The sequence below is a fragment of the Myripristis murdjan genome, chromosome 6 (genome assembly GCF_902150065.1).
Source record: "Myripristis murdjan chromosome 6, fMyrMur1.1, whole genome shotgun sequence".
NCBI classification, from domain to species: Eukaryota; Metazoa; Chordata; class Actinopteri; order Holocentriformes; family Holocentridae; genus Myripristis; species Myripristis murdjan.
Window position 1 is genome coordinate 20,949,066 of NC_043985.1, and position 25,221 is coordinate 20,974,286.

A 25,221-nucleotide genomic window follows, 5' to 3' on the forward strand; every position below is an offset into this window, starting at 1 on the left:
AAGCAATTCTAATCTATAGAAAGCTACAATGGTTAGTGTTGTGTACAGGGAGCTAAGTTCACCGCATTCCACTCAGTCTAAAAAGTCTGGAAAGTCAAGGCTTCAATCATTAATCGCTTAATATGCCTTTTAGCCTCTGGCACTTCCAGCTGAGACCTGAGATTTCTCCTTAAGAAAGGAATCTATGAGGGGCCAGGTCAGGTAAAGTTCAGCTCAAAGATACTTTATGCAAATTATTAATTAATTATGCAAAAGTACACAGAGAACCAAAAAAAAAAAGTCTGTAGCACTTCGCTGTCAATGAATATTGAAGAGAAACAACATTGTTATACACTGGAAAAAATGTTAAAAAATAAAAAACTTGCCTCTTTCCATCAAATAGACAAAATGAATCCAGGCAAAAACCACAGTTGCATATTGATTTCACCTAGTGGCCCACTTCAGCCATTAAGGAAAGATGCAGATGGATGGTATGAACGACATTACAGAAAGCTTCTTAAGCCTTGAGAAATCTGAGACAGAGATTGTGTCAAAGGGAATGCAACTCACTATTTGGAGGCTGTTGCAAATATTTTGTACTTTTAGTGTATAACCTGGCATAGCACTTCCAAATCATAAGGACCAAAACTAGAAGTGAAGGGTATTTCTTTACCTATTAGTGTCATTGCGTGTGAAGCCAGAGGGGCACTCAGGCATACATTCTCCTCTGTGGATGACAAAGTGACTGTCTTCGGGCAGGTGCACGCGAGAGCACAGGTCCATGGTGATGCAGCGCCAGCCCTCAAACTTGAAGGTATCTGGGGGACAGTCTGGCACACAGCGTCCCTCATGGTAGTAGTGGAGGCAGGCAGCGCAGGCCATGTCATTGTTGGGTTCAGTACAGCTACCCAGGCACTGGCTGTGGCAACATTCCCCCTTGTCTGTACAGGCATGCTTGCAGTTGTCTGGGCACACTGGAGGAGACAGAGAAAAAGACAGGGAAGAGGTCACTTTGGGCGAGTGTCAACAGTCTGCGCTGCTGAACACTATTACAACAAATCTGGATCAGAAAGGTCACAGAGAAAGCCCACTAATGCAGATGAAGCACAGATCATGGTTTATAACTGTGTAATGTTCAAATATGATTTCTAAACACAGTTGATGAGGAAGAGCAGCATGTGAGTAAATTATTATTATCATCTGCTTTGGTAGTAGGCCTGAGAGCAATCAGGTAGGCTAAAAAAAGGTGCATGAGGTTGTGGGGCGGCGTGGCTCAGGAGGTAAAGTGGGTCGCCTGGAGGGTTCATGGTTTGATCCCCAGCTCTTCCAGAACGTGTCAAAGTGTCCTTGAGCAAGACACTGAATCCCTAACTGCTTGTGATGGGCAGCTTGGCATCTTGTATCTTTGCATCAGTGTGTAAATGTGTGTGAATAGGAGGCAAGTACTGTGAAGCAATTTGAGTGTCCGGTAGACTAGAAAAGCGCTATAGCAATGCATCCCTTTTACCATATAGTGTATGCATTTATATGTATGTACTGTATGTATGCACATTTTCATTTACTGTAAGTGCAAAAGTGATACATAAATGTTCACGCACATTTACAAATGTTCATGATTGCCAACTATGTTTACAAACTTTCCATTGTATGTTGTGTGCATGACTGGACCGTGGTGGCCAGAGCTAAAGAGGTGTGAGGCTTTAAGATTAGTGAGCTGCAAAACTGTAATTGTCCAACAGAGTCAGAGAGCACGGATATAAGAGGAAGTGGCGTGCCGGCAGTGTACAGAATCTTTGTGCAAGAGTCTCTACTTTGTTAGAAAACTGCAAATATTGTGGTTTGAGAAAATTGAAGAAATTACAGGCTTATCTTGTCAGAAGATGAACCACTATTGACTCTAAGGGAAGTGTAGTTTGGAGAGAAAGGGAAAATTCTTGCCTCTAAGTCAAAAGCCTCTATAGCCCTGTTGGATGCTGGAAGGACAACACACTCCTATAGTAATTTGAAAAGACTGATTAACGCCCATTATGTCATCCCCATGTTCTATGAAAGCAATGAGCACACATAAATTCCTTATGACATATTCACCCAATCCACCCCCCCTTTTTTACTACCATAATATAGGGCCTTACAGTCATGCCTGTAATGTTTATCAGTTGTAAAGCCAACATAAAGTCACCAATAAAAATCTTAACTTCTTTGCAATCACAGATTTCAGTTAATTGTTTGGAGAGGAAAAAACAACATTTATCTATTCCATCAGTTTACCAATATTCTGTGTTAATGGGAGACAAAGCTGACTGCACTTCTAACAAAACTCACTCTCGCAGTACCACAGCAGCTTCCAAGAGAGAACTGCGTCCATCAGAGCCGTGAGAAAATCAACAGTAAAATGATTGTGTGGAGAGCAGTGGGGTGTTTCAAATTAAGTTTGAGCAACATGAATAATAGAATCTTCTCTTTGTTTACTGAGCATCAGTAAGGAACCCAACTTTCATAGCAATGTGTTATCAATAACACACAACACATTGCCGTTGCTTGGGACAGACATAGACTTTTGTTATAATACACAGAGGACCAGCTGCACGCTGTTTATTGAAAAATCTTGAACTTTTCACCCCTAACTGTCTCTTCATGCAGAATTTATCTTCAAGAGGTTGCCAAATCACCATTAATATTTGTCTACATCTCAAAAGAATAAGTTATTCTAAATCTAAATTTTGACAGTCAAAAAAACACAAATGACAAGGAGCATAATCTGCCTGTTTACAACCGCAAACTCATCCAGGTATTAAGGCATAAGATCTTTGCACTTACTTGATATTAGCCCAGAGTTAGAATAACTGCTTATAATAATCCATCTGCTTTACAGAAAACATTTAGAGTGACACAACAAGAAGTACATTACATGTCTTGCTAATGTACCAAAGGAGGCTTTCTTTTATTGTAACCTAGCCATAGAGAAGCACATCAGGGACAGCAGATGTAAAGGGAGGGAAGGTGATGATGCAGAGTCCCACTGCTAACTAATCTGGAGACACCCCTGCAGACAAGCGTGTCCTAGTTTCAGACAAGTCCACTTCATAGAAAAGCACCTGGAGTGTGACCCTGTATGAATGGCTCTGGAGGGCCCTGGTGACAGGGTGTTTTCTGCTAATGACTGTTCCCTGTTTGAAGAGGCTCTATCAAGATAAAGAGCAACTCCAAGAAAGAGGTAGGCGAGGGTTCAAGTTGCCCAGGGGAAAATGTACAATAGGTAAAAAAAAAAAAAGACATCCTTCATACGTTGTGCAATAAATCTGCATAATTTGCATAACAGCAATATTTAATTTGCACAGGCTGCGCAGCTCTGCCCCCATTTTGTGCAAAGTCCACACCCTTGTGCCGTTTGTATATTTAAGTCTGAAGTGTTTGCGAAACATTTTGTCTTTATTGTTATGCTCTTTGTTACTGCTGCAAGACAAATTTCCCCAGAGGGCCAATAAAGCTGAATTGAACTATACTGAACTGAACTGAACTGAACTGGGGAAAAAAAAAAAAAAAAGGCACAGCACTCCTGGTTCCTTAGCAACCGCCTCCTGGTGCACAGCCAAAGCTGGAGGGAAATGTGCACGCATGCACACACATCTACACACACTCATACTCACACACCCACACACACACACTTGCAAGTATGCAGACACAAACACACATATTTTAACTACTCTCTTTCATGTGCCTAGTCCTAGTATGCAAAACTGTGACCTCACATATGTTGTATTTTATTGTCATCAGCATCATTATTTCATCTATCTACATAAAGGTAGGTAGCTGAGTGGGAGTGCACGTGTGTACGTCTGTGCACTATGAGCGCTTACATGTTGGCATGCTGGGGTATGTGTATGCGTGCATGTTTCTGTGTGTGTGAAAATCAGGAAAGCAGCTCTCCTTGTTTATTTGCTTGTAAATAAAATGCGGGTGTCAGAGCATTGCCGGTTTGCTTTGTGAATCAGTCAAGAAAATGAAGCCGGCTGCTGAGCTAATCTCTAGATGAATATTTCATGCTGCTTTACAAAACATCTGTGTAGGTTAAGAACGTGACAGTGCACTACAGCAATGCCGCAGAGCAAACACACACTCCCACAGTGCCAACTCCGGTTTGGCTTCACAAGGGACGGGAATGATCATTCCCACTCTTGACAGTTTCTCAAATACTTGCCATTCTTTCTCACATTCAGTCAAATCAAATAATGCAGAAGAGGTGAAATGGTCTGTTTGGAAAATTCCTTCAGGGTTTTATGACAAAAGAAAAACCAAAACATGTCTGGCTATTTCCTCAACAAAAACAAGTCCAATCCCACTCAATAAATGTGATACAATATCTTTACTGTTCAATTCACTGCAGTACCTCGGGAATTTTATAACCTATTCCTGATAAGATAGATGTTTAACCCACACAGCAGCTGCCATGCAAAAGGATATTTGTTATGACGGCATGAGTAAGTAGTATTTAGCTCTATGACCTTTCCCTGAATTGTGTATAGTTGCACGCTAAAAGTTCATTCCAGTATTAACGTCAGCAAGAACTGATTGGCTCTATACTTCATGAACAGTGTATCTGACTATTCTGGACCTGGTCCAAAACAAATGGCAGAGCTCTGTTTAAAACTAGGGACAACAAATGCCAAGAGGCCCAAGTTCTCATATCACAGCTGTGATTTGATAAGAAATATGAGGCTGATATTAGTGCACTGAAAGCAGACACTGATCACGATTGCACATTTGCAGACAGTGAGAGGAAAAAAACAAAAAAAGATCAGGAAGACTTCATTTCTTGGACTTCCACCAAAAGGGGGCAGCCAAAGCAAAGTCTAATAAGCCTCATTGGAGGAGGTCCCTTCCTTCCTCATCATTTGAACGGATTCCTCAATGAGGAGAAATTCCAAACATGCATACCTTCCACCAGGAGAAGGAGGAGGGGGGACTTGCTGCCTTACAATCCATATAAGTCAACCCGGTTTCCCTGTGTGACCAAACAACCCGTGGTATCAAGGATACAATCCTCTATTTATAGATGCTCCTAATGCGGCCCTATTCCACGCCGCTGCTCTCTACACATAGCTATGCATGGCATTGTGGGTTTCCACTACTTCAAAGGAAAGGGACTACCTAACAAGGGCTCCTCTTGGAATAAGTCTGAGAATGTGTCTCATCATCATCCCTTTGTGAATGTTAAACATGAATGGCAATAATCAAGAATAAGCACCAGCAGCACAAGACTGCACTGTATTCAAGTGCATATTATGTAATGCACTTAAGTTATAAAAGACAACATGGCACAGACCCAATTTATGGTAATTAAAAAAGACAGGTGTGGAAGTTTTGTGAGAAAAAGAAACTTGGACATTTATCAACATTTCTGAGGCGGCAGAATCAAATAAGTCAAACCAAGGTGGGGAGAGGGTTATGATGTCGCTCTCCTCCTATAGTAGTTACACAACCCCCCTCCCTCCTGCTCTTTGCCTGAACAAACAGTCGGGTCAGACACCACAGACACTGCAACCACCCAGCCTGCCCCCGCTGTTTGCCGGAGCACTGCGACATGAGGAGTGGCCAGATCCCTTTCATCAATAGTAAACGAGACACCAGTCAGCACTGAGGAGTGTCACTTTGAGATTCTGGTGCATCCCTGCAGCCTGGAATAGGCTTAAACACAACACTGCTTCTTAGTGCTGTTTTTGTGCAATAAAGGTATCCTCCAGTCCGTGGACTATGTGAAGAATCTCTAGAATGTTCCAGGCAGCAGAGGAATCAAGGGCGAGAATGTTAATCCCTTGTTCCCCTGCACCAACACAATAACAACTTTACGAGTCACTTCAGAAATCCATAGGAAAAGAAGCAGAGAAATTCAGGCTGTGATGGTATGGATTTTTTTCTTACCGTGGTGAAAAAGCAACGTTTCCCCGTTTTTTTTGTTTTGTTTTGTTTTGTTTTGTTTTTTTGGTGGGGAAACACACACACACACACATACACACACACACACACACACACACACACACAAGTCCACACACACAAGTGGTATTGCTTAAATGTAAAAACAGCATAGCTTAGACTGTGAACAAAGCTATTTATTGCTTTAATATCTGCACAGGTGGCATTGCAGTCCAAGTGACATATATCATATAACTACCTACCTATAAACTTCAAAGACACTTCAAAAAATTTCACTTCTCTCATTGACTTTGCCCCATATCTCTGGTACTGAATCTTCTAGAGATTCAGAACTGGGAACCCCCTGAGAGTTTTTGGGGAATCGCACAGGATGGGTTAGATCCTATCCCTATTCTATGGCCCATATGTTTAATGGACTGAAGTGATGAACAACTGACAAGTTTTAGTCTCCAGAAGCCCTTGAAGGCTTAGGAAGATAGTCAATGATCATAACTAAACTATGATTATTGTGTTTATATTTCATATCACACACCGTATGCACTCCTGTAACTTTCACCAGCTAAATAAATAAATAAATAGTGAAACTGCGGTGGTGACAGTGATGAGCTCAACTCTGCAGCAGGGATCACATGACTGTGGCATCACTGTAATTATGGTCACAGTCCTAATTCAAACCTGCAATACAACAGAAATACAAAACTGATTATGGAGGAATAAATGGGAGATATGAGAGAAAGAACAGATTGTTGCAAAAATAACTAAAAATAACACAGCAAGGATACAAATGTTGCTTTGTGACAAAAAAAAAAATATTTCTTCAACGGAGAGAAAGCAGATACGAGAGAGGCAGTGAGAGCAAGCACTGAATAGGCTATATTCCTTCGTCAGGCTGGCCTTCCCTTTCTTACAGGGGGCATGCAAGGGGGGTTCAGACTCATGTGACCCATAACCCATCAACCATGCCCTGCCCCTCCCCTCTACCCACGGTCCTCTGTGTATCAAGGAAAAAAAGCAGCTTCAATCTGATAAGAAAATGGCTAGATTTCCACACTGTCTGCTTGGAGTCAGGTTTGTGTGTGTGTGTGTGTGTGTGTGTCTGTGTCTGTGTGCGTGGTGGTGGGGAGGGAGGGTGTTTAAACTGGGAGATTTCTGCTGGACCAATAGCAGGCGTGCAGGGGAGGTTCTAATCCCGATGACTGACATGTTATTGAGTCTGGAGCAGAGATGGTAAACAAGTCCTCTCTGGAGCGGGCATTGGGAGGGGGAGTCGTAACCATAGTGATTAAGCATGGCTTTTTCCCGGACTCGGAGAAACCATACCTTGAGGGAAAAACCTGAACAGATTCAGCTTACTCATACAAGGCAGGGAACAAACCCTAGTAAAACTACTCTAGCCAATAAGGATGACCCTTAACTGGAAAAATTTGGGCGTCAAAGTAAAAACAGATTAGTAGATTATACTGGGGCTGTAATAAAATTCTCATTTAATCAATAATATAATTTGTCAGTTTACTGTTACTTAACATACACTTTATTTACTTAATATAACAAATCCATTAGAGTCAAAACAGAACAGTAGTAACACACTGACACTTATTATGCTTCTGTTTTGGATGCTATATTTTGTATTATTTTTTTCATAAATTTGTATAGATTACAGATGTGACTGCATAATAATTTCATAATCTGCTGTAACTGCATCTTTTTGAAAGAAGGTATAGTAGTTGTATAGTAAATGTCAATCACACAGGCTCTCTTCATTGATGTACATTATAAACTGGGCCATAGTTCCATTTGGCTAGATAATTAAATTTATCACTGCATCACCTCCATTTACTGAAGAATTCACTCCGCACACCTAAGTAATCTAGTGCACTGTGGGGATGTGAAGCCTCCTACTCTGTATGCAGAGTCACAGCTGGTGAGCTCAGGTTACCAGAGCTGACAGCAGTAGCAGACAGTAAGGTATCTGAACAGGAGTACAGTAGCAGCCGGCAGGCCTATCAGGCGCTGCTACAGCCCGGATCGCAGGCCGACCCCCCAGCTCCCTGGGCTCCATCAGGCCACATCCTCATCCGGCAACCCGATCCTCCCTGGGAGCCCCCAGTGGATCACTCCAGACACTTGTTTAAACCACATCAGCCCAGACAGCCGGAGAGAGGATGCTTCCTCCAGTCACAGCCAAAGGCAAACCACATCGCAGATTCTAATACTGTTTTACTGCTACAACAGTAGAGTCTCAAGTGCCAGAGACGACTGATCTAATCTGCAGTAGATTTTTTCACCTTTCCAGACAGAGTGAGTGTGGCTGTGCGTGTTCGGGGTAATCGACTGTTCTGCTGATCAGAAGGTTTTTTTTGTTTTTTTGTTTTTTTGGGAGGCAAACATAGAGTGGTGTCAAGCATGATGTGATTTTCTCATGCAGACAGCTGGCTCAGGAGAGCTTGGCTAAATCTCTGTTCAGTACTGCGCACAAAGGTGTGTGTGAGCCCATTCCTCCCTGTCCCAGTGTTTCTGGGTCTCTTCCACTTCCATGCCCACTAAAGACCAGCACTGTGTTTTTCACACAACTATGTGCTGCTCTGTGTGTTCAGGCATGCGTGGCATTTTCCCTCACTCGCGTTCAGTCACAACAACACACACACCCCTTCCTTCTACCCTCAGGCCACTCTGCAGCTGCTGCTGTTGTTGCTGTGTTGTTGATTGCATTTATTAAGAGTACACAGGTATGCAGTACCACCCAACATGAAAACACTGGATATCGTTCTCTTTAATAACTGGTGATGTAAGTAAGCTGTTACAGAAATGGTTAAACCGAAACTGGGCCAGAAAATGACTGCTGAGAAGATCGATTTCAGTTGGCATTTTCACAACACAATGAACACAATGTACATATATTCAAATATTACTTGGAGGATGAAAGCCATCCATCTACAAATTGGTGCATGTAACCATCACCTCCCCTCATAAGCCTGATACCCTGGTTATTAGAATCCTGAATGATAGCTGGCATATGCCGATATTAACAATGTGAGGCATGTGAACACTTTATCCTACTGACTCTTGTTTTGTAAATTCTGTAAATCTCCCTAATAGACAATGTACTTACAATGGTGTAAACATTCTATTTTAATCAAACTGGGGTACATCATTATAAGCACGTTATCTAGGACCTACCACAGGACAGGAGTATTTTGTACTTACAATACCTCTCCATAGTTTAAAGGTGCACCATGTAAAAATGAGATTTGACTGACCTAAGGATCATTTAGACTCAACTGACAAAAAAATGTGGAATAAGGAAATATTTTATCAATGTGAGCCATGTAGACACAACATTCAAATTTTGTCCTTATTCCATGTTTTGGTCTAAATTAGTGATTTACACTGCAATTCTGGTCTCATTTTGTTGTTGGATGTTGTATTTTTGCTATTCTAGCCAAAGTTAATCCAGTTACATCACTGTGACACATTCTCAGCTCCTGGAATGGTGTTTCATAGGGGAAAATTCATTCATAACACAGAAATGTTAGCTGTCAGTTTTCAAAATAAATGTGCAAGGTTTTTTCTGAGACATCCATCACAGAAGACAGAAAGCATACTTTTTTTCTCTCATTAGGCTCTATTGTAGCCATGCTGTCACATGCTGCAGCTATTCCCTATGTGTACTGCAATTGGTGAGTTTACCACCAATTGCAAAAAAAAAAAAAAAAAAAATAGAACTACTCCCTAAAACAACAAAACAGCATTGAAAAGGCAATTTAAGTTACTAATACTTATTTTTAGACAGTGTTAATGTGTTTTGGGGTGGAATTTTCCTTTAATACACTGGATTAAAGCCAATGTGATGTAAAGGGTTACCAAATGTTTCTGGTAATTCATGTATAAAGGAGTATTTGTGAATGGGTTATGAGGATACATATGAACAGAGAGCTGTTTCAGGGAGTAGTTGAATAGCTATGTCACTAGAACTGACCAGTGGGGTCGAGCCCCGTCGCTTAGCCTGGACTGAGGCCATAGTTTTTAATCCCTGTGACTGGGTAGGCCTGAAGTCCCAGTCTCTCCACTCACCCCTGGACAGAAAACCCTCCGGAGTCTTATTTTTAGCCTAAAGACAGGCCTCCTCAGCAACACTCCTCATTAATTCAGAAAATGCTTCAAGTTCATTTGAGGATTCGCTCAGCGTGGCTGCATGTAGCTGTCATAATTTGGAGCTTTGGCGAAAAACAGACTGCATTTTCCGGTGTGGAAAACAGGAATCTCTTTCTATCTTTCAGTGCCGCTGCTTCTTTTCCTGTTTTCCTCACCTTTCACAACCTGCCCACTATCATACAAATTCAAAAAACAGCATAGTTTTAGTTCCATTCTGTAAAGGGAATCTAAATCAAATATAATTTCTGAGATGACTGTTCTATGACTTTCATTAACCAATGAATGGCAAGTGGGTGCATCACCCACTGCGTTTCTGAGGCTGATCTTTTCATTGAAAAAAAACGTATTGTGAGATTTAACACTGTCTGCAGGGGACAAAATTTGATTTTGTTGTTTCTTCCCTTTGGTTAAACTTGATAATGGCATTCAAAGAGATCATCAACAGTCTATCACAGGCACCAAAGGTTGTAACCGGTAGCTAAGGCAACAGCTAAGATAGACATTAGTAGGGGAAGGATGACCTCTGGGAGAACTCAGGCTATGTTTTTTTCTCACCCATTCTGAGGTGTTTCCTCTCACTATGAGTGGATTCTAAAAATACCTGAGTTCCCAGATCTGCTTCATTAAATACAGTGTGTTTCCTGGCAGCCCTGTGTTGGCTGGCTGGCGATCTGTTTGGCCGGCTGGTTTGCTGGCTGCCTGACTGGTTGGGGTCAGTGAGAGCACTGAGTGTCACACCCTCACTTCCTCTCCCCTGCTGCACCTTGCCTACTAATGTTGAAGAGACAACCATAAACCATTTCTGTCGTTAAAGACAATAGGCAGCACAGCGTCGATATCTCAGGATGATTGACCACTGATATACAAGGTAACCACATTACTGTGCATCCAAACTTGCCTCATTCTATCAGAACAGTGGTGGTTCTGGTGCCAAGGCCTATTTCTGTAGACAACCATCTGCAGCTTTGCGGCATACAGACTTCAGTACCACTGGCACACGGTGCCCAGACTTCATCCTGGCATACCGTCCGGCACACATTCTCTCCGCTGGCACGACGTTTGGATTTAAAATGACACATGTGCATTTCACATTGACTTCAAGGAGGCCCTTATCCTGATTAAGCAATGCAACATTTGCCCTGAGCTAAAATGCTGATGAGGATAAGTTCACATTCAACGTGAGCCTTCCTGCCGGGTTGAAATGGAAGTGCTTTGCAAACACTGGCAGGGCCATTAGTCAATTACTAAGCTGACAGTTAGTGAACTGTAAATCCTAAAATTACACTTGAGTTTGGTTACATTTCATGAGTGTGTAAGCTGAGGGTTGTATGTGTGCATGCCTGTGAACATTTGTACGTATGTGAATTTATCCATGTTGCCGTGTGTGTGCTTGTTGCGCTAACATAGGTCATATTTACATACATGCTACCACACTGGGTATCATATCATACACAGCAGGGACTGTCATGATGGCTATGCTGCATAATCTAAACTGTCTTGTATGTCTGCAGTTTCTCCCCCTCTCAGATGACAGTGACTGGGATACTGGCACACCTAGACAGCCTGCGGTGAAATTTTGTTGCTCAGCCTGTTACTCCAGCACATCTCTTGTGCACTTTTGGCTGTAAGCTTCAGTGTCTACCACCTCAGTGGAGGCTGGCTTTCTGTACAGTCCCATTAGCCACTTCAAATATGACATCTGGCACCAGGGTTTTCCTTTTTCCCTTTCCTTTTCCTCTACTTAATTTAATTTTCACAGTGTGTTTCTTGAGGGTGCACACAGTATGCTTTTTGTGTGGCTGCATTTATTCTTTAAAAAGTACAAGCTGCGGGTTCAGCAGGGACAGTTGTGCCCAGAGTTAACATCTGTTCAAACCGGACACTGAGACTATTCTCTCCAACTGGAGAGGCTGCACTGAGGCTTGGGGGTTAGGTCTTTCAAGTGTAATGCTCTGATAAGATGCTGCGGTCTCAGATGGTATCACATGGTAGAGCGATACTGTACTGATCTAGTATCTGTTGTATTCAAAGCTCCATTTCTCCTGAAAGGGACCTGACACAAGTTTACTTTTTCCCCATAAACACCCAAAACCTCATGCATGTTTTGCCAATTTCCTATCTGCTCACTGAATTAAAAGCTTGCAGGTTGCCGAACCTTCATGGACAGCTGAACAACAACACAGGAGAATAAAGGCACTTATGCTGACTTTGCCTCATGTTTACACATTGATAAGGCTAGAGAGGACCAGCGATGGGAATCCACTCGTCTGTATAGTTTATACCGGGAAATGTTTGGCAGCACTCAACCCTGTGCTGGTTTTCACTTGATCCTGTTACATCAAAGGGTGCGCCGCAGTACAAACAAATTTCAAAAGTAGAGGCTATATTACCTCAAGCATCTGCTTTATTCCCAATTGTGGAAGGTGACAATCAAACAGCCGGTGTAGGTTACCATGCAGATGTAAGGGCTTTGATTATACTGAAAAGCTATTATACTGCAGTAAACAATGAACTCATAATAGGTTGCCCTCATTAGCAATTGGGGTAACAACAGCACCAAATAAGGCTCTGCTGCTACACTCCTATGCAGTGGAGTGTAAAAAACGTCACTGTTTACAAGTCTCTGAACAAATTGGGGGTTACGTCACCTAGGTTTTACTCCCAGACGCAGCTCTGTAGTTTGAATTTAAGTTTCTGTGTTAATCTGATTTTACAATGACGCCATTCTTTCATTCACTCCTGGTCTCAGGCACAAGCAGCAGAGTTCTGACACAGAGAGCGTGAAAAACATGGGGCTGACAGGCAGCAGTTCCCTATCTAATCTACACCATATTTTGTTTATGGACAGGGTTTCAGCAACAAATCAAACACAGTTGTTAAGCATAGAGAGCAAGAAAGCAAGAAAGGCAAGAAAGCTTTAATATTATATATGTGGACTGTGTATGAATATGGGGCTCTGGACGGGTCCAGGACTGGGGCCAGAGCCCAGAGGCCAGAGGCCAGAGATGGGGTGGAGCTAGGATAAAGCCTGGGCTGGTCGTCCTGTATCGACAGCAGAAAAGGGCAGCTGATGTGGATGGAGCAGGACAGCTGACAGGCCTTAAACAGTCCCTAGCTCCCACTTCCGATTGGCTGCTGGTGACATCATGGTTCTATCCCCATTTTTCACCTCCTCTTTTCAGAGTGGGAGGAGAGTTCAGTCCTTCTACCTCCTTCCTCTCTCTCTCCACTAAACTAGTCTCTCTCTCACTCTCTCTCTCTCTCTCTCTCTCTCTCTCTCTCTCTCTCTCTCTCCCTCTCTCCCTCTCTCTCTCTCACACACACACAGTCAGTCAAGCTTCACTTGCCCCTTTTAGGGACCTCAGCAGCTCACACGGCCACCCTTGTTCAGGAGGAGGGGAGAGAGTAAGAAGGGAAGAAAGAAAGACAAAAAAAAGTCACAGGCACTGCAACACCATTATGGGCATTAGAAGTATGAAAGCATGTACAGCAAAGAGGCTTACCTAAGCCATTTGCTGTCTCTGTCTTCCCCCCTCCCCATTTCTTTCTCTTTCTTTCTTTCTCTCTCTCTCTCTCTCTCTCTCTCTCTCTCTCTCTCTCTCTCTCTCTATCTCTTCTTCCTTGGACTTCAACAACTGGACTGTATGTGAGTTGGCTTATTCCACTGGTGTGGAAAGTACATACTGTGTGCGTGACACTCACAGGACGTGGCATGCGCACAGGGCTGCAGAGCCCACCCTTCATGATCCCCCTTGTGCCACATCACACTTAGTTACCATTAATGTCCACCGTGTGGGCTCCTACAGGCCAGTGTGCAGTCTGTTATGATGAGGCAGAGTAAGATACCTACATAAGCACGGACTCACTCACACAAATACAAACACGCTGCACACATGGTATGATTTTTTTACGGCTCTAAGATTCAAACAAGACTTTCTCACTATTCGCAAGTCAAGTGAGCAGTTTGCTTGATGCATCACCCTTCAAAATGTGTTATTGTGAAACTCTAGGTCTGACGTTTTTACCAGCAGACAACTTACTCAATTACCAGCGGGGCTTCACAAACATACTTTGAAATGTCTCCAGTAATGAAAAAAGGATGCTCAAAGGGGAGAGGGAGAGAGAGAGAGAGAGAGAGAGAGAGAGAGAGAGAGAGAGAGAGAGAGAGAGAATTTTAGGAAGAGACATATTGAGAAATAATTGCTTAATATAAAAAAGATGTGGAGAAAAAGAGAAATCACTATTTATCCACTGAAGCAAACCAGACATGTAGCAGAGGCAGAGGGACGTGGCTGTTTCAGAAGCTCTGCATCACAAGGATTGATCCCTGCACCAAACAGGTGTTCCGTGTCTGATGAGGGGGTGAAGGATGGAGGGAAAGGGACAAGGAAATGAGTGTAAAGTAGTGTGCAGGCCAGTCAGTCAGCCAACCTTCGTCTACTGTATACTGCAGCAATCAGACGCAGTGTTCAGCCCTGCAGCCACACATCCCCCAATGACAGATTAGCCCTTAGTCGGATTAAGGAGGAGTCAGTGCTGGTGCACATAGGAGAGGTGAAATGTCATCAGAGCACCATAGGAGGAATCAAGGGGGCTGTGGTCGGGAGCACAGCAGGTGGGGATGAGCTACTGGCCCTGAGGCAGATGGCCAAGGCTCTGCTCTGTTTTCCATGGACTTCCACAGACACGATACTGCATCGTGCGACAAAGGAACAGGCCCTAAAACCCTCTCCTGGGCTAGCTCAGAATGGCAGCGCAGAATGGCCCCCCCCCGCCCCAGTCTGTCCAACTACGAAGGTAATCCAGAAAGCTGCAGCCAGTGTCAGCTTCACCTCACAACAACTCTCCACAGGTGTGTATATAAATGATACTGGGTGAACTGAGAACGCTTTTAAAAGACAACATAGTGCCCATTGTCAGGCGTCAGAAAGGGGAGATGCCAGCAGCGAGGAAGAGAAATGGGCATAGAGAACAGGCCCGCTTCCAACCGCAGGAAGTGCTAAGCCCCCACCATGTCAAACATAAGACTTCCAGAAATGATTGAAACAAAATACCCACGCTTTCTCTCCCAAACAAACAATGGCCTCCATTGTGGAATGTTGTAGCACACTCACAGTCAGGGAAGACATAAAGACACAGTCTTAAAACGCTGGTCTTTATTCCCCCCACTTTCTCCTCTCCACTCCACCGACCCCTTTCTCCCTCAGTTGGGACATGGATGGGGGTAGGTAACACCACAGCCCACTCTGGAGCCCCCTGCTCTGAAAAATATGCCCTTTGTCTTCCTGCCGTCACAGACCTCACACAACTCGAACGGGGCAGCCTGCACTGACACTGTTCAACCAACAGGGGGCCTGGGACATAGGACTGCGGGAGAAAGGCACTCTGCACTGCAGACATGTGCAGATGTACACAAATTCACAAAGATAATGTAAAGATGTCTGAGGGTCCTTGTTTTGACCCAAACTCTCACTCCCCTAATTCTGTGGTATCTTATGAATGTCTGATGAATCTTAAAACTGAGCACTGTGGATAAATGCAGTAAAGCAGCAGCATATCAAATAACACAATGTGGTCCTTTGACTCTTTTACTAGATTTATTCAACCAGTAGTGTGTGTACATGGAAAACACGTGAAGTGCAGCATAAATTACATAAGGTACACCTCAAGTCCCCTCTGTTCAGTAAAATCCACATAATTTTTCTCAGTGTGACCTATTGCTCACACGACTTGGGACTTATTATCATTCCACCAGCTAAATCTCATTCTGCTTGAGGGCTTTCCCAAACAGATGACTGTGCTTCAGTTTTATTCTACTCTAAGACAGTATTTTGTTCCACTGATATGCATGCATGGAACTGAGGAAAGAGGACACTGCACCAAGCGCACACTCACTGCATGCACAAGAAGAGGTGATTCTATATTTACTCAAGAAATACTATATCTCTGCTTTCCCCTAATGCAGTAATTTGTTGGAGTTATTTCATAAATGTCTTGTTAACTGCCATTGGTGTGAAAGGCGCCAAATTGCACATCATAAACTGTAACAAATGGAAGTCCTGAGGCTATATTTACTGTTCTACCATGCTACTGCTGCAGCTCTGGAGCTGGTTCAGAAAACATCACTATGTTGGATTCTAATAACAGTGCATATTTGTGTATCTAGCATTTAACTGCACCAAAAGCCATACTGATTAAACAAAGCACCCTTTGTGCCATTTGAATTCGGAACACAACATCACATTATCTTAACTAAGTGACATGAACTGGTGTTAAATATTGGCTGAGCCTGGAACCACTCTGAGTTACATATTATCTGGTCATTACTGTAGAACAATGAGACCACAATGAGAAGCCAGGGTAAGAAGAGGAGTCCCACCTGCTAGATCAATGATTTTCTCCAACATGCACACATAAACACACACAAACACACATATCGTAACAGCTGGGTGCTGGGCTGGCTGGCTACAGCTAGCAACTAGGGGACAGATAACTGGCTCAGAGAGGAAGTGGGAGCACGCTGCTCAATCAATGAGCCATCAATCACACACACAGGGAGACGGAGCGAACACAGGAAACAGGAGACCATATCCTTTAACTACACCTCAAAAGAAAACCATCAAAGAGCTGGCTCTGAATTTAGGCCTTTCTCCAGGGCCAAACCTCCAAGCACTGTTTCATCTTGCGGTGATTTGATTAGAGCTACTGTAAGTGCTCTGACCCCTCTCAAAAGAGCTCCTATAGAGTCTGCTGCACCACAACAGCTATCTGCCATCCTAACTAGCCCACTGCTCCAGGGCCTCGTTGTACTTTGCAGAGCTTTCAGACAGTGAGGGGATGGGAAAAGGCTGGGGCGGAGCGGGAGTAATCATACATAGTACACACGTCTGTTCTCTATTTGGTACCTGAAGGAATGATCGGGAGAGGGGGCAGAGTGAGCAAGTGAACACAACACATCAGAATGTCAGCACCAGCACCAGACAGCTCGCCAGATCAAAGGCACATTCCACCATTCTTTCCCGGCCCCAATTCTGCCTGCAGGAGCACATTCCTGCTACATGTAGGCAGTATCAGGCACACCTGAAGCATTTTATTACTGTGATGCTTTTCCTTCAGGGAAAAGAAAACAAGAACACACTCTCGCCAAGTTGCCCTTAGACCAAGTGAGCTCGCCATAGCTCATGCAATGTATTCTCACCGTGTCCTACTTGGACATAGGGAATCTCTGACACATGTACATGCAGTCCTTAACTGTAGCCAGGTTGAGCTGCTCCTTCTTCACACCCTTGGGGGAACTGGAATGGGTAAGAGGAGGCCAGCCTCACGGGGAGGTTCAACGGAGTTAATGTACACGGTGAGGAGTAAACAACACCAGAGGACGTCCGCGTGTCCCTGAGCCGCAGTGACAGCATGTCCTCCTGTCTGCACTGTCACTTTGTGTCAGCTCTCATTACCTACAGCGCTACACGACCAGGACTGACTGACTGACTGACTGGCTAATGGCACCTGCTACCTACTGCTGTACAGCTGACAGAGGGGGGTTGGGATCACCATGACAACACAGAGGCTGCGCTATCCCTGACCTTGCTCATGTAGGACTAACCAGCTCTTATACATATTAATCATCATGTTAACCAACAAAACCTAAAATGCAAACTGAGAAATCAATTTTAAGGTTGTTTGCTGTTGTGTGTAAAATATTTATCATTTATGGTCTCAAACGTTTTGGTTTCATGTCCACCATTTCAGCATGAGCGGTCTCATTTTTATCAGCCTTTTAACACAGAGATGGGAAAGACAATTGAATAGCCACCAAAAGGGGAATAAAACAAAATACTGTCAAGATAAGACAAGTTAAATTAAAGTTTAATCCCCCCCACATTCCCATCCCCCCTGTGCCGGTGGGTTGTCTCCCTCCCTGCCTTCAGAAAGGTCCTGTCTACTTATTCAACAACAGCAATGAGTTATTTGAGCAGCACCACACAGCTAGGGGAAATACAAATGGAGGGTGAACGAGGCCTGAACGTTCAACCCCTCTCCCCTAGCACAGGGCCCCTCAGTGCCATCATGCATCAAATTGAGCTGCACGCCCCTCACTCCCCTCAGAGACCCAGGAACGGCCATGCCAGCATTGTTGGCGGTTTAAGGGTACACACAAGTCAGCCCGCAATGGGAGCATAGATCAATACGTCTTGCCAGCTCAACACAACATGTCATGAACATCCGTATAATATACCGCCTCAGAAAAGAACAGAGGCTAAACTCGCTATGACCTCAAACTCACCATATACATCACAATGTGACAGTGTTCAATCCAAAAAGCAATAACTACAACAACAACAACAAAAGCAAACAAAGATCACCTGTGTGCTCCTGGTTAACACCCTTTCCTGCAGTCAACTATGTCCGGACTTGCTTGGTTACTGTGTTCTTTGAAGATATTGATGTATTCTTCGGCTGTAAACATGGATTACGATGTTTTCAGTAATCATTAACAACCATAATGATTCTAAGAAATCCATGCATAAACACAAAGGAAGAAACTGTAGGAAAGCAAATCAAGTCAGGATTAAAATTGCCTCATTGCACATTTGCAACTCATAACTCATGTGCTATACGCACAACAGCACAACAGGGCTTCCAGAACATTTTTTGGAACGGCAACTTCCAAAAAAATGTACATTCTCCAGGACCAGGCGGAAAGAATAAACATATCCCTATCTGGGGGGGAAAAGTATTGTTTGTAAAACGCCTAAATGAAATAATTGTGACAATCAGCTATTGTGCGTTTGGTTGGGAACCCCCTAGGATGCCACATTGAAAACCACTGGGGTAGAAGACATGGTGGGACTGGGACAGCAGAGAAGAAAAAATATATAGTGTTTATAGTCCAGAGCAGATAGTCTATACTTCACATATAAACAAATGCAAATCAGATGCAGGAGAGCTCTCTTCCTTGAAGCAAGTGAAGTCTTCATGAATCTGTTGAGGTGTGCTTGAGACTCCAACACCTCCGACTGAGGACTGATCTGTTCTGGCTGTTAAGCGAGCAGCCGCAGGCGGAAGCACAGCCCAAATTGGGCCTTTGTTCCAGACTGCTCAGAGCCTCAGCAGAGGCTCTGAGCAGTCAAACAAAACACAAACACACAAAGCCTGCGAAGAGCCAGAGTGTATGTGTGTGGGCCTACCCCAGGCTCCTCCTCAGCCTGAACAGCCAAACACACACACATGCACTTACACATACACATGCACACAAACACACATACACATAACCAACTCCACCACAAGCGCCTCGGAGCCGCGTCTCACCCACCCACACACATACACAACACACAACCTGACCGTCTCCCCTCTCACTCTCCCTCTCCCTCCCTCCCTATTTCTCTCTGTCTGTCCCTCTCGCCTTCCCGCCCTCATTCATAAAATGGCCGCTTCACAACTCCAGCTGCTGGCACAGAATTTATGGATGAGGGGTCAGGGGCAGCAACGGGCCAGGAGGACGTTGTTTGTTCTATTTTATCCCTTCCTGCTATCTCTTCTTGTGCTCATCTCTGTCTGCCTCGCTTTTTATTCCATCCCGCACCATGTAAAGATTTGTCCTCCTAATTCTCCTCCTCACATATGCCAGCCCTCCTCATCCCCTTCCACTTCCCCTCCCCTCCCAAACAAACCTGATACCCTCATGGCCTGGGAGGGAAACTGAAGCTATGTGTCTGACAGGGGAAGGGAGGCGCAGAGCGGAGCGGGGGCAGGAGCAAGGGCTGGTGGCTCCTCCTCAGAGGCCAGTGAGAGGGGAGCAGGGACATTCTCACGTTCCATCCCCGGAACACAACCTCCATGTTTCTGCAGTTTCACCACATCACACACACACACACACACACACACGCACGCACGTACGCACGCACGCACGCACGCAGGCTCGCAGGGCATGCTGTTAAAGCAACACGAGATTCATTGCTTATAATGTTTTCTTTTTTCTCTCTCTCCAGTCCAGAAATAGGACTAGATTTTTTTTTTCTTGTCTTTATATGCCGAAACATTTTGCAAGGTGGTATTTGTGCAGGAGGGACGATCTATGCTAAAAGAGCAGCAAAATGAGGCAGAGCAAATAGATTGTGTCCCTGAGCAGCTCATTCCAGCATGCCACAGAGTCTTAAACTGATCAATCAGAGAATGACTGCGCACCAGGCTTCGGTTCTGGGGAGAAAGCAAAGACAACAGCGCCAGAATCGTTCAGAGAAAGCCACAGGGTGCATTAATAAGTGTCATTGTGTGTGTGTGTGTGTGTGTGTGTGTCTAGTCCGAGGTGAATGAGTGCATGTTCGCTACTGCGTCTGTTCCCCACTATGCCACTCTGCAGTGTCTTCTGCTGTAAGCAGACAAATTAAAACTCACTCAAGCAAGAGGCTTGGCTGCCCCCCTGCACCCCCATCTCCTCTTCTCTCCTCTCTTCTCCTCTCCTCTCCTCTACACTCCTCTCCTCTCCGCTACACTCCCTGCTGCAGCCCAAAGTAGACAGGGGCTCAGGGAGGCAAGAGGGATGGAGGGGCCACAGCCAAGCTGAACAGGCCCACCTCTTGCTTGAGTGAGTTTTAATTTGGGAGGGTGGGGTTCAGCCTGGGCTTCTGTGGTAGGACATCCATGTGTGCCAAAAAAAGGGGCATGTGTTTACACAACATCATGCACATGTGTACACACAGACACAAACACCATACACAGTGACGAGAGGTCAGCCTTAAGATTTAGACTTCCTTGCTAAGATGATCTGTCTCTTCTTCAAGTTCATTGGATGCTGCAAGTGATATAATACAGCCCAACATCTAAATCAGGCGATGAGACTTATCTACAACTATATATACACCCATCTGTAAAAGAAAAGGTATGATCTGGTTATATGATCTCTGTACTGGTACTGTTACTGTACTTTGGATCTCGTAAAAGCAGCTCATTTCATTGTTTGGCTATAACCAGGATATTGCATTTCCCAGCCCACAGCCTTCAGCCCACGCAGGCCACCTTCAGCCCACCCACCACCCACCCTCTGCCTGCCTGTGTTTTAGACCTGGCCCCAATCCACTCAAACTTTCCACAGATGGGCACACAGGACTGTGTGGTGGTGCGTTTAGCATTCAGTGTGCGTGCGTCAGCCACACCGCAGCCCAGGGACCGGAGGCCGCCACCATCACAGGGGTGGAGTTAAGGGACAAATGCTTGACACTATAGAGGTGGGGCCTGTGCAGGGGGGATGGCAACATCAGTATCCATATCTGAGCAGCCAGTGCAAAAGAAGGCTGGCCTAACGAACGAACATGCGGGCTGTGCTGCATAGTGTGGTTACTGCTGCCTGGCTATTTATATGTGTCCCTCCTTCAGAGAAGGAAGCCGCTCCTATTGGATCCAGATGTGAGAGGAAGGACAGACAGCAGGCAGACTGGAAGGTGGCAGCCTAGACCCAATGCAGGCTCCACTGTTCCATAGGGGGGCAGAATGAGCTACTGTGCTGTAACGTAAGAGACAGCTGCTTTATTCCGTTATGACAAGGACAAAGATGAGATTACGTTCACCTTAGAGGTGGAACACCAGATCGCACTTCCTCAGCATGATTGGACATCACGCTCTGGAGTAAAAAGTGAATTCCATATTATAATTTTTGTGTTTAGTACACTAGGAAATAATTCCAGCAGAGAAAATAATACACTAATATGCACAACTGCAGGTCACACAAGAGATACTTGGGATGTAAATAAAGTCCGAGCAGCCACATGTACGTCTACGCAAACACGGAGGAATGTGAATGTAGGTCAAAAAAGATGATTGTGGTGTCTGAATCCATTTCTGGAGCTATCTGTGAACTTCAATATTTCATTGACCCTGATCAAGCTGCATAGCTGTGTGATGGGGTGAAGTAGTTTGGGTAAGAGGCATTCTTCTGGCAGGCTAAGGTCGCGGCCAAACCATCACCCTAAAAGCTGGAATCTCATCACTCTCTCAGCTCCCATGGCTAACATAGCTTAATGCAGCCCCTCTCCTCCTCTGCCTGCATAACTATGGCACTTGAATGACAATCAGTGCTTGTGAGACAGGGCTAAATGTGTTGTGACCCCTGATGATGGATGCCCAGTAGCCACCCCATCCACTAGGCTAGGAGCTCATTGATCCACTTGAGGATCCAATGACACATCATCAATCCCTGGGTCGAGGTCCCTGAGAGGGAGAGGTGGAGACTAGGCCGGGATAATAAGGCAGAGGGCACTGACTGAAATCCTCATGTGGAGCAACTTGTCTGTCTATCCCTTATGTCATACTATCAGCCAATTTCTCAGTGTGTACGGTTTATCTGTCTGTCTGTCTGTCTGTCTGTCTGTCTGTCTGTCTGCATGTCCTTCTGTCTCTGCTTCCCACTGACTGCTGTGGTTGGTCCTCTGTGTCAGTCGGGCTCTTACAGTCAGTGGACATGACAAGGCAGACAATAGAGGCCATGGACAGCTACTAATCTGGTCACATCTGGCTCTATCATCCCACACTTTGCCTCTTTTGCAGCGAATGGATGTGGCAGTGTATTCTCAGAAATGACATTCTGATCCCTTGATCCACTGTTGCATCAGATCGGCCTGCATTGAGACAGCAGATGCAGGCACAAGCGCACGTAAACATACACACACGCGCGCACGCGCGGGTTCTGTGTGTGGTTATGGGACGTGAGCATGAGGTCTGAACAGGAGCCATTGTGGACTGCACTACTAGGCCACCACACTCACTGAGGCCCACTTGCTCCTCTGATATGGCTCGAGTCTGAGCACCGACGTCAGCCCGCAAGCAGCCCGCGTGACGTAAGCACATGTGTGCTTTGACCAGGCGCCTAAATAACTTGATTTCAAAAGGGGGGGGTGGGGGACCGAATGGGAAGGAAAGCGCACCATCCGGATGTCACAGCCATTTGCGGCCCACCAAAACAGCAAGTGAGATCAGCTTTGATTAGAGCAAGCAAAATGAAACACCAGTATTTCACAGCAAGCATCACTGTCAGTGTAATGGTATAATTATGTGTCTGCTCTCAAATAACTCTGAGGCATTCCTGGTGCCCACAGTAGGGCCAGTGTTCAAATAAAATAGTACTGTCTGGTTGACCAGTGGCTGCTGGCTTGTATTTACTGAGTAGTGATATGGATGGCAGAGGGGGCAGTAATAAAAGTAGATCATTTCACCAGTCAGGGATACGTTAATGTCACCTCAGATTGGATAAACAGGTTTCTTGAAATGAAATCAGGACTTTTTGTAAGTGAATATTTCCTTCTGTTCCTTTTGCTTCCTCTGAAGGTACAGTGTTATGTGAATTTCTCTGTCCAGTGCAGAATAACAAAGGCAGCCATGGACAGTGTTGTATTACATTAGCTAATAGATGACATCCTGTTGCTGCTGAACTGAGTTGTCCATTTAACTGAATGACTTGATGACAATCACTGGGAGGCAATGACCCAAAGACAGACACACACACACACAACAACATATAGCCTATACAATGGTATAGGTGCCTTTTGCACTGAGACCAAAACTTTAGGAAGGTGTGGCCAACAACAAGAGACTAATAGGCTAACAGAATAGGGAACGCAAGATAAAGGGCACTTTGCATACAAACAGGAGCACTACAATGAACTCCGGAGCACAGTGTGAGTACAGGTTAGTATTGGTTCTGTTTGTATGCAAGCTATCCTTTTATTTTCCAGGGTCCATATTGTTATACGTATCTACTGATTTTCAGAGAGCTTACGCTGCATTCTCCATCGCCCCTATGCCCTCCTGGTACCCCTTCTGCTTGCTCCACCCACCCAGGCCACCCGCCACGAGGGAGGAGGGAGAAGGGCCCGGCATTCCACAGGCCTACGTGCTACAGGACACAGCCACACAGCAGCACTGATAGAGGGGCAGGGCAAGGGGGCCCCTACCCTCACAGTACACCCTGTCACACTCAATCACAACACCACAGGCAGACGGAGACTCAGAGAAACACTGGCACAAGACAGAGCTTGAATAAGAAAACTTCACAAATACTTTGTAAGAGTTTTGATAATAACTGCTTTCCTGTCTTGTGGCGAGACTGTGACCCACACGTAGTCACAAGAGCACACAGCTCCACCAGGCACCCAGGCCACCATGGTATCAAAACAGTTTTGAACTTGGGCCTGGTGACCAATAGGGAGTAGAGAGAGCCTAATGGGCTTAAGTCAGAGCCCAGACTGCCCACTGCTCTCCTAAGCCTGTTTGACCAGCTGTCTGTCTGTCTAAAGACAGGCTAGAGAGTGCCTTACGCGCGCACCCACTTGAGGGAGGGAGCGCTAAACACACTCCAGACTCCTGTCACCCCTCCCATCTGCTGCACCAACCGCCAAACTCAAATCACAACAACAAAAGACCTGTGCTGGCTTCCTTCATTACAACCTCAGAGGATCAAGTAACCATCTTTATTCCCTCCACTCTAATACACACACACACTGACACACAGAAGGTGCATAGGCCTTGTCTGTTGTAAGATTGGTTTATTGGAAAATGCTGTTTTGGTGTTTGATCCCCAATACACCACAGTAACATTTTTGGAACATATTCCTAAACTCACCGTCCATACTGAAACAGCTCAAAATATTTAAAATCTCCTATCGAGCATGGACAGTCTTACAATCACAGCCTGCACATAGTCAATATTAGACTACAGCCTAGATAACATGACAATCCTATGTCAGTCCCCCTACACACTACAACGTTTTCAAATTTAAGCACTTAAACAAGCATTTTTGAAAAGCCCCATTTTCATCGGTGGAAAACATTGTAGACAGAAGGACAGAACTACAAAAATTTAATTTACCCAGCTAAGTGTGGACATGGCCTTGGTAAAGTATGTAACACCAGTGCATTCAAAGCATTCTTCCAGTCAAACTGTTCGCACTGCGACTCTGAGGTGTGACAGACAGAAGACTGTGTGTGTGTGTGTGTGTGTGTGTGTGTGTGTGTGTGTGTGCATTTTCCTCCACACTCTTCTCATTAGGGATTGGCAAAGAGCAGGTTCACTCAGTGGGATGGAGTTTGTCAGACCTCTGTCATCAGTGTACTCTCTGCCCCCCTCGGCCTACATTTCCTCTGGTGTTAACCAGGTATTGGTGGGAGATG

General features: G+C 44.9%; 1 protein-coding gene across 2 annotated transcripts in view; it reads right to left on the reverse strand.

Annotated features, from left to right (window-relative positions):
• The window catches only part of igf1ra (insulin-like growth factor 1a receptor), a 77,499-nt gene that overhangs the window by 21,190 nt on the left and 31,088 nt on the right, over window positions 1-25,221 (reverse strand). For both annotated transcript variants that reach the window (XM_030052797.1, XM_030052796.1), the window contains exon 3: window positions 653-953. In XM_030052797.1, coding sequence (XP_029908657.1) covers window positions 653-953 — 301 coding nt within the window. The remainder of the gene's footprint in view (window positions 1-652; window positions 954-25,221) is intronic.